At 45.5% G+C, this 18,333-nt stretch overlaps 1 protein-coding gene across 1 annotated transcript in view; it reads right to left on the minus strand.

Annotated features, from left to right (window-relative positions):
- The window catches only part of COL5A1 (collagen type V alpha 1 chain), a 223,103-nt gene that overhangs the window by 14,093 nt on the left and 190,677 nt on the right, over nt 1–18,333 (minus strand). The window contains exons 51-63 of the mRNA XM_070955824.1: nt 17,353–17,406; nt 16,081–16,134; nt 14,127–14,180; nt 12,703–12,756; nt 12,502–12,609; nt 8,248–8,301; nt 7,737–7,790; nt 7,418–7,525; nt 7,169–7,222; nt 6,392–6,427; nt 4,732–4,785; nt 4,368–4,626; nt 2,189–2,301 (exon numbers count right to left, since the gene is read on the minus strand). Of these exons, the coding sequence (XP_070811925.1) occupies nt 2,189–2,301; nt 4,368–4,626; nt 4,732–4,785; nt 6,392–6,427; nt 7,169–7,222; nt 7,418–7,525; nt 7,737–7,790; nt 8,248–8,301; nt 12,502–12,609; nt 12,703–12,756; nt 14,127–14,180; nt 16,081–16,134; nt 17,353–17,406 (1,056 nt within the window). The remainder of the gene's footprint in view (nt 1–2,188; nt 2,302–4,367; nt 4,627–4,731; nt 4,786–6,391; nt 6,428–7,168; nt 7,223–7,417; nt 7,526–7,736; nt 7,791–8,247; nt 8,302–12,501; nt 12,610–12,702; nt 12,757–14,126; nt 14,181–16,080; nt 16,135–17,352; nt 17,407–18,333) is intronic.

The following is an 18,333-nucleotide window of genomic DNA, read 5'->3' on the forward strand; positions in this document are numbered from 1 at the left end:
TAAACTCCTATCCTTCTTGCTAGCCACCGTTCGGCTCCAATTCACTGATGGAGGGGAATATTATTTCTCACCAGTTTCTTCAGGAACTTAGTTGCTGAAACCTACACTAATATTTCACATCCTCCTGCAAATTTCTTTACATTAGATCCAAAACAAGAGTTATGAACATTTTAAAACACTAAAATTGGAAATAGAAAAGCGTATGGCAGTTTGAAAACCTCTGCATTGATTTTTACACGGTATCACACATTTCATCCACTAACATCAATCCAGCTTTCCTGGAAATGTCATCATATTCTGAAGAAAAAAAAAAAAAAAAGCAGTGGCCACATTTAAAAGGGCAACGTTTTAAAAGCAATGTTGCTCAGCAGCTTCTGCGTCCATTTCTAATTTTGCAAAAACCCCATCGCTTACAACACTCTAAAGTTATGGTAGATTTTGTCTTGATAACATAGAAAAAAATAGGATCAAGAGTTTGTTTCTAGTTTTCCTCTTCAATGAAATGGGGGAGGGAACTTCTGACCTGGAGATGGATTTGGCCTAGACCTCCTCCCGTCCCCCCAAGAACAATCACAAGCAGATTGGGCGGCTTGCTAGATCTCGCTCTGGAAGCAGATTGGTGGTCACTACAAAAACATGTTCAGACATGTCCATGTGTGATCTGTTAATTACAGGGCATCATAGAGGGAGTGGAAGTGTGAATGGACGACAACCACAGGGAGGACACTTGTTCTCACTTCCAACGCCATATTTTTCACTCCAACTAATGATGCGCTTAACCTACCAATAATTTAGTACAGAGGAAATGACATGATGCATTTGCATGTATGAATCTGCGGAAATTGTCACATTTCAGCTTCTTTGGCAGCTTATTAACAATGCAAGTTGTTGTCAGACGTCTATCAATAAACGAGAAACATTAAATGATGTGCCAGGCAGAAGTGAGAAGCTCAAAGGACAAAACGCAGCACCTGAATGAGCGTTCAGACATGTCAGAAGAAAGGATGGCTTGCAAGGAGGGAAAGGGATGGAGAAAGAACAGGGTTGCAGCTGAAGTAAAGTAGATTTGTTCAATTTCATTTTCTTTGCTCTTTTTTCCCTGCCTCTAATTCATAGAATCATAAAATCATTAAGGACGGTGTTGTAGCCTGTCGGCCGCCAGCCCCTCCAGCAGCCAAATCCGATAAGGCAGCATGGGAGTTCCGAGGGGGAAGAGGGAATGGAGCTGGCAGAGATGGAGACAGAGGCAGAGCCTGGACCATCCATCAGCCCTCAGATGGAGAGTCAACAACCCCGAAGTCTGGAAGTGGATGATGGGGAAGAGGAGGAACAGCTGGGCCCAGTGCCTGACGCGTGGCTGCACAGAAGGCAGAGGAGAGGAGAGCAGTGGAACTCTATGGGCCGGTCCTTGTGATGGAAGAGCCACCGCTGCTAGGGAAGCCCCACCCTAGCTCTGGGGATAAAAGGCAGGGGGTGGAGATGAATAGGTGTGGCAGACAACTATTCATCTCCCTGCCGGACAGACTTGTTAGCCTGCTGTGAGGGAGAGAGGGACTTTTTGCCGAGGCTGCTGGTGCTCCTAATAAAGGAATCATTGATTTAACTACAGAAGGCTTGTCGTGTTTGGGAGCCAGGTCAGAACAGACGGAAGGGACCTTGGAGATCTTCTAGTCCAACCCCTGCCCAAGGCCTGAGTTCTCATCCCATCCTAGACAAATGGATGTCCAATCTCTTCTTTAAACACTACAGTGATGGAGCACCCACAACTTCTGGAGGCAAACCGTTCCGCTGATTAACAGTGTTCACTGTCAGGAAATTCCTCCTTAGTTCTAGGTTGAATCTCTCCTTGATAAGCTTCCACCCATTGCTTCTTGTCCTGCCCTCAGGGTACTGGTGGGTTTCTACTGGTTCAGGAGGCTCCGCCCACCCGCCTGGATGTCCTCACGGACGCTCTGCGCACCCGCATGCTCCCGGTTCCAATCCGGTAGTGAAGGTAAGAGGAACCCACTCCTGCCTTCTTTCTTTAGAGAATAGGCTGAGCCTCTGAGCCTTTTGCTCTTTTGCTCGCTTCTTTTCAATCTTTTCCTGATGGGAACTATGTCGTTGAAAGCAAAATAAAAGCAACGTGCAGACAGTGAAAATTTGGCAAAATATCTTCCCAAAGGGACAGCAAAAAAGAGTTACTTACCCCCTCAGACTTCTTATCTGGGAAGATGCAAGTTTCCCCACCAGCAGTAAAATTACAGTAAACTTTGAAGGAATCCCGGGAGCAGCCTTGATTCGGGTCTACCCAATATTCTCCTAGAGTTGGGAGAAAAGCAATGGCTAGAAATTATAAAGCCCAAAAACGAACTTTGGCATTGGCTTCAAAAGCCCTTCAGAAAAACTCCAGCTTTTTCCAGAGACACTGAGAGATCGTTCCAGAGCTGGTCCCATCACTGAAAAACATCGCTTCTGTCTTTCAGCAGGAATTGCTCAAACTTCCTCTGCTTCTGAAATGCATGTTATTTCTCAATCTACCTTTCTTCTTTTAAAAAAATGAGTGTTTCCAATTTAAAATACAATATGAAGAGTAGCTCCTTGGGGCTCACTGAGCTTGGCTGTTTGCTTGCAGACATTTTGTTACCTGACCAAGCTATGTCATCAGTGCTGGTGAGTGTGGGGTTTGCTCCTTGTTCATACACAATTGTTACCCCTGCCAGTATTGATGAGGGTGTGGTTTTCTCTCTGGTAGTTTCTTGATTAGGGCACTGTTTTCTGTCTGATTGTTTGCCCAGTCTTGATTCCTGTCTGGCCGCTTTGTTGAGCTGTTTCCCATCCAGCCATCCAGTGTCTGGCCTTGCTGGGCAGTGCATGTTGCTGTGGGCATTCATGCAGAAAGAATAACTGGAGGATTGCCTCCATGTAAATTTATCCCACTTGTGTGCTTTCTGAAGTGTTTGACACTCATATGGGTTTCCAGTATTCAGGCTGAACTATGTATAATTGAATCATCTTCTTCCAATCCCTTCTGGGGTGGAGTCTGGGCAACTGAATGGAGCTAGCAGAGTGTTTTAATGGCCAGATGCCCTTCCTGTTGCCAATGCGGAGTTTTGTTCAGCAGATATAATCTCATTGTGCCCAGAGAGAGAAATATCTGCCTCTACCTAGGATCGAACTCACAGCCTCCTGATTGTGAGGCGACAGTTCCCCTTCTAGGCCACCACACCACTCAAACTGTATATAATTGAATACTGTATAAAACTATACCTCTGACACCACTTGCACTGATGGTGTTCCCTAGTTGGGTAATGAGACATCTGTAAGCAATAACACTGTTATGGTGTCAAACCTTGGTGGCACAGCAGACTAAAGTGCTGTTAAGTAGCACCAGCTGCCTGCAATTACTGCAAGTTCAAATCTCACCAGGCTCAAGGTTGACTCAGCCTTCCATCCTTCCGAGGTAGGTAAAATGAGGACCCAGATTGTGGGGGCAATAAGCTGACTTTGTATAAAAAAGAACACTGCTTAGGTGGGGCACCAAAAGCCCTACTAAGCAGGTATATACAAAAGGATGAAGGCTTTTGCTTAACGCATTGTAAGCCGCCCTGAGTCTCCGGAGAAGGGCGGCATATAAATCGAACCAATAAATGAATAAATAAACAAACACTGTTAGTGTGTCAGCTCTTCTCCCTGCTAACTTGCAAATCTCCAGAAGATGTAACAATTGTCTCTTGCAAACCAGTACAAGCCAGCTCCAGCACATCTATCTACCTCTACCTACACCTACACATCTGTCTGTCTCTATCTATCTATCTATCTATCTATCTATCTATCTATCTATCTATCTATCTAAACTTGGGTGCTGCCTGATTCCAGTTGACTCCGAGTTTTAAAGCCAGTCAGGTTGGGAGCCCTATGGAGCTCTAGAATTAAAACCTAGAGCCCACCTGGATTAACTGTGTTTCTGTCATGCCAACCATGATATTTACACAACTTTTTAACATTAGATTGAAATCTTGGACCTAACTAGTCTTTTTTTTTTTTTTAATTTGATTTATATGCCATCCTTCTCCGGAGACTCAGGGCGGCTTACAATGTGTTAAGCAATAGCCTTCATTCTTTTGTATATTTTATACAAAGTCAGCTTATTGCTCCCACAAACTGGGTCCTCATTTCACCTACCTTAGAAAGGATGGAAGGCTGAGTCAACCTTGAGCCTTGGAGAGATTCGAACCAGCAGAAATTGCAGGCAGCTGTGTTAATAACAGGGTGCACTAAACCACTGTACTATCAAGGCTCTGCCTGACAGAGGGACAGAATTGGATATCTATGAACATTTGAAAAGAGGATCAACTGCCCTTTTCTATTCCCTCTTCCCTGCCTACCATCTGGGAAGTCCGGGTGACAAAGCTGCAGGTCTTTGCAAGTCCGAGCTGGGTTGTGCTGGGTGCCCAAGGGGTGTTTCATCTGCTCGATTTCCAGTTTCAGAGAGTTCAAGGAGCCAAAGATCTCCTCCATGCCATCAGCATAGTCCACATAATTGTCTGAATTGACATCATCCATCAGCTGGCTGGCATCAATGTTTCTCCGAGTCCGCTTGGAGGACTGGATGGGAAGGGGTTGGATTACCTCTCCTGGAGGACCCTGGATGATGGGAGAAGAACAAGAACTTGGCTTGAGTGATGCCACACCAGAGAAGCAGACTCAAACTTGTGACAACCTTGAAAACGTCTTAGCCGCAGCACTTACAGGAGGTCCTGGTAGGCCGGGATGACCAGTTTCGCCCTTCGGACCCGTTGGCCCCTGGGAAGAAGGAGAAGCAGAAAAGACACGGCCAGTCAAGGAGGTGCCACAGCACAACTGCAGCCCACCAGAGCCTTTAAAGGTTTCAAGAAGACAAACGTGGAAGGGAGGTTGGCTCAAGAAGCAAGAGGTTGTCTCCTTGAAACCCAAGTGGAAATTGCAAGGTGAGAATTGCAACCTGCAGGGGCCTCTGAACATCTCTGCCATGGCTGCGTCTCACCTAACCAAGCTTCATGAGCTGACAGCCAGGAAGGGAGGACTGGAATGTGAAGAAAGTGGGGAATGGAAGCCAAGGTCATTGATGATATGCGGAGCTGGGAACTGAGCACCTGTTATCTGTTTCCTGAATGATACACAAGCACCTGATTGGACCATTGCAGATAACTGGGAGACGGAGATGGCAGGGGGGATGGGACTTTCCTTTCCTTTGTGTTGTTTGCACAAGAAAACCTCAGATTCAGCTTACGCTACTTCTGTAACCATTTAAGCTTCAGTAAAGTATACTCTTGGCAAAACAAATGGCCAGGAGTCTTAAGGGAAGAGTATATTCCACGGAGATTTCAACCGTCCCACTCAATCATCTAGCAAAGAGCCAGAATGACTGAGTGGGACAGTTGACAATCTCCATGGAACAGTCTCCTCTGTTGAGCTTGACTAGCTCAGTTCCTCCCAACCTCTACAGTTTTCTTGGACCAGGGAGGGGCACCTAATTCCCCCTCCTATACCTCCGCATTCCCTTCTGGGCAGCAGTAAAAGGGTTAAACAAAGGCTGCAACCCCTGGCCCAATAATGGGCAAGTCTCCGTGGGGAGCAATCAGGGACTCGTCCTCTCACCTGTGACTTTTCTCCCAAGGACATTCGGTGGAAGAAGAGATGCAGAAGGACAGTCTCCCTAGTGCTCACACACACACACACACACCCCGTCTCCCTGTCTTCTGTCCCTGTGCTCTGTGTTAGGGCTACTTTTCCTTTCTTTCCCAGGAATGAAGTAGATTCAGGGTAGCAAGAGGAAACATGAACGTCATTATTCATTCCTCTAGGGCAGGGGTTTCAAACTCAAGGCCTGCGGGCTGGATCCGGCCCATGGGGAACTTAAATCCCGCCCTGAAAATATCAAAGGACCAGCCTGCGGTGCCTCTGCCGGCCAAAATAGGCTGCGTGCGGCTCCCCTGCAGCCTCGCGGGGCCTCTGCGCAGCCTGTTTTTGGCCGGCAGAGTGTTGCTGGAGGCCATGGAGGCCAAAAACGAGGTGCGGGGAGGAGGGCTGTGCGCAGGCCATCCACACTCTGTTTTGGGCAACAGGGTGCTACAGGAGGTATCTGTCCTGTCTCTCCCCCGCTGCCCTCCCAGCCTGCTGAGAAATCCTGTTTGACACCCCTGCTCTAGGGGATGATATCACATCATCTCAAGAGTAATCAAAGGGATGTGGATCAAATCAAATGGATGATGGGAGGGACAAAGACATGAAGGAAGCTCAACCAACAGGAAAGGGACAAAGAGCTTTGCTCCCCTCCCCCCCTCCCCACGGGACCATGTGGACTGCAATACTACGATTAATAGCAATAAAACAATTTTCCTCCTGTGATAGATTTGATACTTGTACTTACGGAAGATCCTTTAGCACCTTTTGGTCCGGGGGGGCCCTAGTTGAAAGACAGAAGAGCTTGTTAGCAAAGCGCCCATTAAAAATAACTAAGTAGCCCAGATCCCAGGCCGGTGCTGATTAGCAGAACGAAGATTGTCACAAGTTGTCTGCTAATTAATGGGTTCAGCACGTCAGTCTGAGGCTGAAACAGCCGTTTTTTTTGTACACTCACAATTCTTATTATACTTCAGAATAAACATAATTATCTTTCTGAAATCACTGAAATGTCAAATTATGTTCTATTATTCTGCAGTACTGCAGGCTCCTTCTGCTGACCGCCGGCTGCCAGGAGTTTGAATCTCACCGGCTCAAGGTTGACTCAGCCTTCCGTCCTTCCACGGTGGGTAAAATGAGGACCCAGATTGTTGGGGGCAAGAGGCTGACTCTGTAAACCATTTACAGAGGGCTATAAAGCACAGTGAAGAGGTATCTATCTATCTTTCTATCTATCTGCTGTGAGGCACAGTGACTTAGAATGCAGTATTGCAGGTTAACTCTGCCGACTGCCAGCAGTTCGATTCTCACCAGCTCAAGGTTGACTCAGCCTTCCATGCTTCCGAGGTCAGTAAAGGAAGGCCCATATTGTTGGGGGCAAGAGGCTGACTCTGTAAACTGCCTAGAGAGGGCAGTAAAGCACTGAGAAGCGGTATATAAGTCTAAGGGCTACTGCTATTATATGGGGAGGGGGGAACCACATGTTCATCTAATAGACCAAAGTCCCTGCCTCTTTGCTACTCACCGACAACCCTGGAGGACCAGGTGGGCCAAGAGGGCCAGATGGACCTTGAATACCCTTGAGGAAGGAAAGAGACAAAGAAGAAAATCAGTGCTTGCAATGCCTCCTTAATCCGCAGCTTCAGTGGAGAAGTTCTTTCCAATTCGGAAGCTTCAGACCCATCCTCACCCGGGGGGGGGGGAGGGGGGGATCTTAAGATTTGGCAATCAAGAAGAACTAAGGGATTTTGCAGCAATGCTCTTGATGGTCTACCTGTTCTCCTTTAGGCCCCGATCCTCCTTGAGGTCCTGGCAGTCCCCGGTCTCCCTTTTCTCCTTGCTCACCGGGAGGCCCAATGAGACCAATCAGTCCAGGATGACCCTAGAAAAGGCAAGGGCCGCATTGCAAAGGCTCTTTGTGCCAGGATGAGAGAAGCCAGGACGTGGCCGAGAACTGCAATTCCCAGCTGGCTTCAGGAATTCTCTTCCCAGAATTAAGAGTTAATCAGGTGCTTCAAATTCACTGGCTTGTTTGGAGGATGCTTTTTGCCTTGATTCTGGACCGCACCCAAATCTTAATGCTGAAAACTCACCTTTTCTCCCTTTGGACCCGAATCCCCTTTCAGGCCAGGTAAACCAGGTGGACCCTTTGAAGAGAATGAGAAGATGGGTACTAAAAATCAGGCATCTTGTTCAGCCACTTTGTTTTTTTTAGATTTACAGGAGCCAAATTAATTTGGGAAAGGAAAAGTGAATTTGGACCGATGTTAACACAATTCTAATTTTGAGTCTTCATTTTTCAGACTGCTAAAGCGTGGTCATTTTCAAACTGCCCTCTAGCTACATCCAAGGGGAACCATATAAAGGTAAGGACATAAGCTCTTTTGGGAGGGAGGGATTGGCCAGCCAAGATAGTCAGTGGAGGAAAGAGACTGCTCTGGAAATGTGGATGCAGCCACACACCCCATCCTGCCACCCCCCATTGAGACGCAGATCTTCGTGCTTGAACCAGGAGAGCTGAAGGGGTGGGGGCTGGGATGGCGCCGACCTTTGCTTTCAGCCCCAAGGGAGGTAAAGCACAATTCCCAAAATGTCAAGACATACCATGGGGCCAGGAGGTCCATCTGGGCCTGGTGAACCTGGAAGCCCTTGCTCGCCCTAGAAAACAATGGACACCTTTAGCTATTATGGTACATTCTGGGTTAGTAGGAGAAACTGATAACTAAGATGGGAAATACTCGTACATCTAGAAGAATCAAGCAAGGCATGGAGAGTGGCGTTTTTAGGTTAAATTTCTACCCCACATATTTGTTTCAAAGAGGGTGGTAGCCTTTATCACCAGGATTAATACAGTATTGACTGTCCCCCACAAGCTCCATGCCATTTCCCACCAGGTGCATTTCCTTTCTCTGGGAAAAAGTCAGCTCTTCCAGGGATGGAGGGCCTGCCAGGGGAGCAACAGGATGCCACTACTAAAAGCGCTATGGGTAGTCCTTGACTTACAACAATTGGAACCAGAACGTTTGTCACTAAGCGATGCAGTTGTTAAGTGAGTCTCACCCAGTTATGGGCCCTTTTTTCCTGCAGTCATTAACTGATGAAGGGAATCTCGACGTTATTGACCAAATGAGTTAACAATTATTACATCAATTCAGCTTCCCCCAAGGACTTTGCTCGTTGGAAGCCAGCAAGGAAGGCTCTAATGGGAATGACCTGATCCTGTAATGTTGCAACAGCTGTAAATACATGCCAGTTGCCAAGTGCCCAGTCATGTGACCGTGGGGATGCTGCAACAGTTGTGACTCTAAGTCCCTAGTAAGTTGTGAGTCTTATCCTAGTAAGGGCACACCTGGCATACTGCAACCAGTTTTGGTTACCATACTACAAAAAAGATGTTGAGACTTTGGAAAAAAATTCAGAGAAGAGCAACTAAGATGTTCAAAGGCCTGGAGACTAAAATGTCTGAAGAACGGCTGCAAGATTTGGGTTTGGCTAGTCTAAAGAAAAGAAGAATTAGGGGTGACATGATAGCAGGATTCCAGTATTTGAGGGGCTGCCACAAAGAAGAGGGGGGTCAAATTATTCCCCAAAGCACCAGAGGGCAGGACAAGAAACAATGGATGGAAACTGATCAAAGAAGAAGCAACCTGGAATTGTGGAGAAACTTCCTAACAGGGAGGAGAATTAACCAGTGGAACAGCTGGCCTTGGGAAATCATGGGCGCTCCATGACTGGAGGTTTTTAAGAAGAGACTAGACAGTCACTTGTCTGAGATTGTATTGGTTGTCCTGCTTGAACAGGGGGCTGGACTAGAAGACCTCCAAAGTCCCTTCCAGCTCATTCTATTCTATTCTATTCTATTCTATTCTATTCTATTCTATTCTATTCTATTCTATTCTATTCTATTCTATTCTATTCTATTCTATTCTACTCTACTCTACTCTACTCTACTCTATTGTCTCTTTTTCGGTGCCATCATAACTGATGGCATAACATAACATAAACATAAGTCATTTAAATAAATAATTGTAAGTTGAGGGCTACCTGTTTTGACCAGATGTAAAATCTAAACACATAACTATGGATAAAGTACTGGAAGTGACATGAAGGGGAAATAATCTGTGGGTTTAGCATTCCTAGTCCAGACTATCTAGAGGAATATTGCTGAGTAATATTCAGCCTGCCCTTAACCTCCATCAGGGTACACATTTACAGGCCTGATAGAATTCTGATTTCCCTCCCAGGTAGTTGAAGGGCGCTCTGCTTCCTGGGATTCGCCCTCAAAAACCCATCTCCTAGAATTTGCTGCAGTAGCAAAGTCTGTGAATGGTGTCACAGACCCCATTACGTGGAGCTTTTCTGGAAGCCGGGCTTCAGAAATCTCATCTCCTCAAATCTGCTGCAGTGGCCGACTCCACCGATCGAGTCACAAACCTTATTATATCAACTGACGTTTTTCTGGAGGCCAGCAAAATGAAAAGTTCTGAAGGACTCTACAGTATCACAGTGTATGGTCAGAGGGAAAGGAAGAGTAAAGAGTAAGGCCAAACTAAGGCCTCATAAAATATAAAATAAGGCATCAATAAGGCCAAAAGAAGAGAACAAGACTGGAGGCTAAAAGATATAAAGAACGTTTGCAGGAACTGGGTATGTCTAGTTTGATGAAAAGAAGGACTAGGGGAGACATGATAGCAGTTTTCCAATATCTCAGGAGCTGCCACAAAGAAGAGGGAGTCAAGCTATTCTCCAAAGCACCTGAGGGGGGCAGGACAAGAAGCAATGGGTGGAAACTAAACAAGGAGAGAAGCAACTTAGAACTAAGGAGAAGTTTCCTGACAGTGAGAACAATGAATCAGTGGAACAACTTGCCTCCAGAAGTTGTAAATGCTCCAACACTGAAAGTTTTTAAGAAGAAATTGGATAACCATTTGTCTGAAATGGTATAGGGTTTCCTGCCTGAGTAGGGGGTTGGACTAGAAGACCTCCAAGGACCCTTCCAACTCTTCTCTTCTCTTCTCTTCTCTTCTCTTCTCTTCTCTTCTCTTCTCTTCTCTTCTCTTCTCTTCTCTTCTCTTCTCTTCTCTTCTAATCTTCTCTTCCCTTCCCTTCCCTTCCCTTCCCTTCCCTTCCCTTCCCTTCCCTTCCCTTCCATTCCATTCCATTCCATTCCATTCCATGAAGGCATCTCCTCTCAAGGCTTTCCAGCATCCAGCTCAGTGTCTCTGACTGATACCAGACATCAGAGAGAGAGGGAAAAAAATCCCATCTGAAGATTCTTGTGGTCCATGGATCCTGCAGCTTTTTGGTTCGACTAATTTGTGCTGATGGCTGAAAACCATCTGAAACATGTTTGCTTCTCAAGGAGACCCAGATTCCTTTTCTATCAACTCTCTTTCTGCTCTCCGTGCAAACTATTGAAGAGTGCCCCCACCCCCCGCTCTTCTCAACCAGCTGGTGAGCTTTGACCCATACCATAAACCAGGATGCCTTGATTTTTAGTTTATTAAGTGATTTGGAACAAAATCTATTCAATCACTCAGTTGCAGTTATCTGATGTCTTGACAAGAGCCTTTGGTCAGGTCTCTGGGGAGGCTGCTCTCAGTCAGTGGCGCCACTTTAATAAGATTAACATCCATCACAACAGTCAACAGACACACTTGTGGCACCTTTCATGCCAACAAATACAGGCTGGCCTCAGCTTCCATGGACTAAACTCCAATTAATCTTGCATGGATACATGTCTTCAGTTGTCATATCTGTATCCATCATTCTAAAAACCTTGACAGCAGCTCCAAACTGATAGCGGAGGGATGATATCACAGCCTAATATCGTAACCCTAACTAATTTTACGTATGTCAGAATGGACGCTTTTCTCCTCAGAAGGAAGAGGGAAATGTTTGCCCAAGGTCTTGGGCCTTCCAGCCTCCCCCCCCCCCACCCCCCCCAGATCATCGTATCATTTGCACCAAATCTAGTTCTAGGTTTCCATCTCTCATACTTCTGATCTGATGTTGCAGGTTTTAAGTTCCAATGAAGAAAACCAGCCAGTCTTCATGGGGAAGGACACTGGTTGGTCTGGATGTTTGTGGTACAGATATTGCTCAACTTACAAACACAACTGAGCCCAAAATTTAGGTTGCTAAGGGAGACATTTGTTAAGTGAGTTTTGCCCCATTTTACAACTTTGCAGTTGTTAAGTTAGAAACCCGATTGTTAAGTGAATCTGGCTTCCCCATTGACGTGGCTTTTCAGAAGACTGCAGAGGCTGATCACGTGACCTCGGGGCAAGCATCATCAATGTGAGTCAGTTGTCAAGCATCTGAATATAAATGACGTGACCCTGGGGCTGCTGAAACATTCGTAACTGTGAAAAACTGTTGTAAGTCACTTTTTTTCCCCCAGTGCCGTTGTAACTTCGAATGTTCACTAAGTGAACTTTTGTAAGTGGAGGACTACCTGTACTGGATTTTTTATTCCCTTGAAAATGCTGGAAATATCATCCAGAATTGGGTCAACTGAAGCAGATGGCAAGTCACCTCTCTACTTGAGTGCTACTGAAGTTTGCAAACCTCTGTTGGTTCATTGAATGATGTTGTTAGGATTGGCTGCAATGCCGCTTTTCTTGTGGGGCATTAGAAAAAAACACACTCTAGTTTGCCTCTACACATAGTACACACTAGGGATTCAAACCGCTGAATCGCCGACCTTCTGATCGACAAGCTCAGCGTCTTAGCCACTGAGCCACCGCGTCCCGTAGCTGTGGCAGTATAAGTAGCCCTGACTAACATGGCTTTGGTTTCTTAATGGGACCAGTGCTCTCCTAGAGATGGAGTTGACCTTGGTTGGCCAACACTTACCACTGGGCCAGGTATTCCCCGAAGTCCATCTGGACCTGGCTTTCCTGGAGGCCCCTGAGGACCAACAGGTCCTGTCTTCCCAGGAGGCCCTTCCAATCCAGATTCACCCTAAAGAGAAGCAAGACGTTACAGGGAGAACACGGCTGAAACCAGAAATGCTGCCTTGTCTGGTGGCAGCTCAGTGTTTTGTTTGTTTTTTACCTTGGCACCTTTCTCTCCTTGACGGCCTTCAGGTCCTGCTGGTCCAGGTGGCCCCTAAAAAGATTGGGAGACACCGTGCAGTGAGATTAAACCCTGATGGTCATAGCAACTTCCCCTCTTATGAACCTCCCGCCAGGTCTAACAACAGCTCAACCAAAGGAAGCCCCAACATCCATCTCCAGCATCAACCAAGACACTGGCTCTTCAGATGTTTGGTCATTTTAAAAAAAAACTCTTTTATCTTTCATGAATATTTTTTTTATCCAACATTTTTGTTGTTAAAACAATATCTTCCTTTAATTAAATGTCAGGAGTTGTCTGAGATTCCCTCAGATAACAAATCCATAATTGCTTTTTGAATACAGAGCAACAGAGTTCGAAGGGACCTCGGAGGTCTTCTAATCCAACATCTTGCTCAGCCAGGAGAACCTGGACCATTCCGGACAAATGGTTGTCCAGTCTCTTTCTAAAGACTTAAAAACCTCCAGTGATGGGGCTTCTTTATTTCTTTTACTTCCATCTAACCTTCTTCTTAAGTGGGAACAAGTTTCAAAGCAAACAACGGATGATTTTTACCCAAAGAGCAAATATATAACCTTGAAATGGTAGCTATGGGATATTTGAAATCTGGCTGGAGGAGAGCCAGAAAAATCTGGAAGACCACACCCTGTTTCTGGTGGGGATGTGCCTTCTCCAAAGCATCTGACAACTGTTCTTATCCTGGCTTTCCTGTTTTGCAAACGGGATGCAAACTAACATGTTGTTATGGCAAGAACGATAATCATTTCTTCCTAAGAGCAACATAGAATCTGCCTTTATTCACGCCAGGCTTTCCAAATATATCAGAGATTTGTTGTTATGGTGATACATTATATTTTCAATAATTGCCACCTCTGATGTTTCTGCTGCTGTTTTCTTTGCAGACTTGCAGAAATTGGTCTGCGATGAATTGTTTATAAGATTCGTGCATCCACACACCAACCCACCCTGCAGAGGCAGGGGCAGCGTTGACCCCCTCTCTGCATCGTGACACCCATCCATTCGGCTGCACCCTCTTTAATGCTGAGGGGTCAGTGACATTTTCTGAGATGTTTGGCTAAAAACTTTATTTATTTATTTATTTATTTATTTTTATTTGATTTATATGCCGCCCTTCTCCGAAGACTCAGGGCGGCTTACAATGTGCTCAGCAATAGCCTTCATCCTTTTGTATATTTATACAAAGTCAGCTTATTGCCCCCACAAACTGGGTCCTCATTTCACCTACCTTAGAAAGGATGGAAGGCTGAGTCAACCTTGAGCCTTGGCGAGATTCGAACCCTGCAGTAATTGCAGGCAGCTGGTCTTAAGCAGCTTAATAACAGGGTGCCTTAAACCCTTGTACTACCAAGGCTGGGAGATGAAAGACTGAAAAGGCAACTTACTCTCTTGCCTGGAGGGCCAGAAGGACCCGGCTCTCCGGTTGGACCAGGGGACCCCTGAGAACAAAAGGAGAGAGAAAAAACAATGTTTATCCTTTGAGCTCTAACACAAGAACTGACGGGATAGGCTAAACCCTGATTTGGTTACAGGTGGTCTTCAACTGAATCCCAAATTTATGTTGCTAAGCAGGAGTTGTTAATGAAAATAACCAGCTGTCTGTAAGGAGTATGAACCCTTCCCTTCCCCACCATCCAGTCAGAGCTGAAGAAGCTTCTTGGATGAGAAGTGAAACGTCTTCAAAAGAAAAAAAACCAGAAAGTCCAGTTGCCTCCTGAAAAAAGCATCTTTGGGACAGCCATGACCTGGAGGATTGAGAATCTTTTCCGGCCTTTAGGTATACAATTTGGGATGAAGACCCTTGGAATGGGGTGGGAGAAGGAATGGATTTCCAGAGGAAAAATGGCAGACTACAGGAACCAGGAGCTCCACTCAGGTGACCCTGGGGACACAGATAAATCTCCAGGTGGCCTCAACGACCATCTAAAAGGATGCAAATGACCAGCTGTCTGCAACGAGTATAAATCCTTCCATTCCCCACTATCCTGTCAGAGCTGAAGAAGCTTCTTGGATGAGAAGCAAAACGTCTTCAAGAAAAAAAACAAGAAAATCCAGTTGCCTCTTGAAAAATGCACCTTTGGGACAACCATGACTCGGATGATGGAGAACCTCCACAGACAAGAATTGTTAAGTGGTTTTTGCTCCATTTTATATCTGTCAGATCTGCCATCAAACCGCTTCAACTCAGCTTCGCTTTGCTTTGATGCCAGCCTGTCATATAGGGAGGGCGAATCGGAGGATATAGAGAGGGGGAATGACAGGAAGCCGCAGTGCCAACCAGAGACAATGGTTGAGAGATTCAAGGACATCAGCCTGGGACAGCCTGGGAACAGTACAAACACCCACCAAAGACACACAAAAATGTGGAACTGCTACCAAAACACCTAATTTGGACATTATTGGACACCATCAAGATGACAAAGTGGGGGAGGGCCTGGACAAGGGGAAATTACCGGGTTCACACAGGGAATCCTCAGATCTGGCTTTGCTACGCTGTAACCACTTGGCTTCAGTAAAAGTATACCTTTCACTACAAATGGAGTCAAGGGTCTTTCTTTCCTGAATGCCCAAGTTGGGAGAAGCCTGACAGTGTCCTTTTATGAGGTTTTGGGGTCACAAGCTCAAAAGAGCATCCTTGAATATCTTTCTGTCTCATAGGCAGGGGTGCCAATCAGCAGGTTCTGACAGGTTCTGGAGACCGGTAGCAGAAATTTTGAGTAGTTTGTAGAACCGGCAAATACCACCTCTGGCTGGCCCCAGAGTGGGGAGGGAATGGGGATTTTGCAGTATCCTTCCTCTACCACACCCACCAAGCCACACCCACCACGCCATGCCCACCAAGCCACGCCATGCCCACCAAGCCACACCCACAGAACCAGTAGTAAAAAAAACTGAATTCCACCACTGCTTATAGGCTTCTTTATCCCCTTGCCCATTAAATTCATCTTGGCACATGACTCTAGCTGGTCACCTACGGACGGTTTGCACCAGGAATTTGCTATTTCCACACTTGTGGAAAAAGAGAGCCGTGCCAAACTATAACTTCTGCAGAGAAGCACCAGGAGTACCATCTAGGATATTTTTAAAATAAGAAGAAAGGGGTGCTTAGTCTCGGGATGGGCTTTCCTCCAAATAAAGACTTCTAGTCTGACACATTCTGGAAACACCCATTGATCCCAGATTCTGACTAATGGCTCCCTACCAGTCCTTAGCTCTCTCTTGGTGGCCATCTCTACTCAGTTGCTAACTCATCCGTATCGTATTTTTGGTACTAAATGAAGAGAGGCATCCTTTGCCCCTAAGAAATGCATGCCATGTGAATCCAGTCAGGGCACTTACTGTTTGGCCAGGTTCCCCATCATCGCCCTTATCACCTGTTGGGCCATCCTGGCCCTAGAAGAAAATAGAAAAGGAATTCTTTACTTTCCCATTACTATTTCATGCCTTTTGAAGGGCACATTCCTGAGGAATTTCCTAATAAAAAGGAAGTTATTAATGGCTAAATGCAAGGGGTGACACAGGAACTGTAGATATCTTATATATAATTTATTACATTTTAATATATTTGTGTGGCTTTGAGTCAGTGTTGGCTCCTAGACTAGGCCCTACAATCTTCTTGGAAAAATTTCAGAAGTGGTTTGCTTCTGGCAGGGTTAAAACCCAAGGTCTCATGCTCTACCTCATGCCATAGCACCAAACTGGCTCTTGTAATACATGATGAATATATTAATATTCTTAATGAAATGTGGAGCACATTTCTAACGAGTTCAATGTAAGATTCAGGTTTCAAAAGGTCAAAATTCCCCCTTGATTAAAAATTTCTAACATTCAATAATGTCAAAGAAAAATGAAACCATTGTAAAAAGAATAGACATGCTAGATGATTACAATGATGACAGAACTATCTGTCATCATAGATAGATTAACAGAGTTGGAAGGGACCAACCTTGTAGGTCATCTAGTCCAACCCCCAGCCCAAGCAGGAGACCCTATACCATTTCTGACAGATGGCAGTCCAGTCTCCCCTTCAAAGCCTCCAGTGATGAAGCTCCCATAACTTCCGAAGGCAACTTCTGTACCATGAGTTGATTGTTCTCACTGTCAGGAAATTCCTCCTTATTTCCAGGTTGAATCTCTCCCTTGTTCAGTTTCCATCCATTATTCCTTGTCTGGCCTTCGGGTGCTTTGGAGAATAGCTTGAGCCCCTCCTCTCTGTGGCAGCCCCTCAAAATATTGGAAGATGCTATCATGTCTCCCCTGGTCCTTCTCTTCCCTAGACTAGCCATGCCCAGTTCCTGCAACCGTTCATCATATGTTTTAGCCTCTGGTCCCCTAATCATCCTGGTTGCTCTTCTCTGCACTCTTTGCTTTTATCAGAAAATTAATAAGTAGGCTATAAAAGTAAAAAACATATGTATGTGCCTTAGAAATATATATTTGAAATCTTAAGGGGAAATACACCATTTTAAATGTCCAAATTCCCTATTTCAATCCAAACTGAAATATTTCCGAAAGATCTGGAGAGCAGCTCCCCAGAATTTTCTTCTGGTGAAAATTCTTAGACACGTTTGAGAAAGAAATGATGTCTCTGTTTTCCATCTTGGTACTTACAGCTGGACCAGGTTCACCTGGGGGGCCTGGATCACCTGGAAAGCCAACCGGACCCTGGAAAGGTATGGAAAGAAAGAACATGACTGGATTCCCATGAAACCTTACATTCAGCAGAAGAAAGAAATGAGCAATAATCTGGGCAATACACTGACCATGATAGTTAGATCAAGGGGACATTAGAAAATCCGTTCCCGTGAAATAGAACGACTTCATGATCTCAGGCAGAATACTGAGAGAGAAGTTTGCAAGCCGAGCTCGGTCAAAAATGTATTTAAGGAAAAGACAGGAACAAAACCCTCCATTTTCTGAGGAGCTCCAGGAAATGAAGGGAAGAAGAGATACCTGGAGCCCCACTGGAGGAAGCCAATCAAGCATAGATAAAACCCACATTAGGGATTACATCAGGACAACAAAATGTTGTTTCTATTTTTTGCATCTACCAGTGGCCACTTGATGCTCTGTTCAAAGCTCTGGTCATTGCTGTGGAGGAAAGAGCCTCAGGACTGACAGACCACTATCAGGAATATCCTGTTATTTGTCTTGCAGTCAGAGGGTCCCTTGGCTGTCTGGGCCAAGTTGAGGTCCCTGGGGAATGACTTTGATTCTGTGACTCTTATGCAAATGGAGAGAGTGTTTTAGTCTATAGAGGCAGCCATCTGCCTGTTAGATCCTAGATGGTTAACACTGCCCAGGTGATCTTGAGTGGGATTATCATGATCCTTGAGGGAGGGAACGGTCCCCTGAACCTTGAAGGAGCTACATGTAGTGAAAGAAGGAAAATGGACACCATGTTCCTGGCCAATTATCATCCAATCTCAAACCTTCCTGCACGGATGTATGCAACTCCCAGCCTTATGTCATTTATTTGTTTAGAGTAGAGTAGAGTAGAGTAGAGTAGAGTAGAGTAGAGTAGAGTAGAGTAGAGTAGAGTAGAGTAGGGTAGGGTAGGGTAGGGTAGGGTAGGGTAGGGTAGGGTAGGGT

Source organism: Pituophis catenifer, unplaced genomic scaffold, assembly GCF_029215685.1.
Source record: "Pituophis catenifer annectens isolate HBS135680 unplaced genomic scaffold, rPitCat1.0.hap2 SCAF_17, whole genome shotgun sequence".
NCBI classification, from domain to species: Eukaryota; Metazoa; Chordata; class Lepidosauria; order Squamata; family Colubridae; genus Pituophis; species Pituophis catenifer.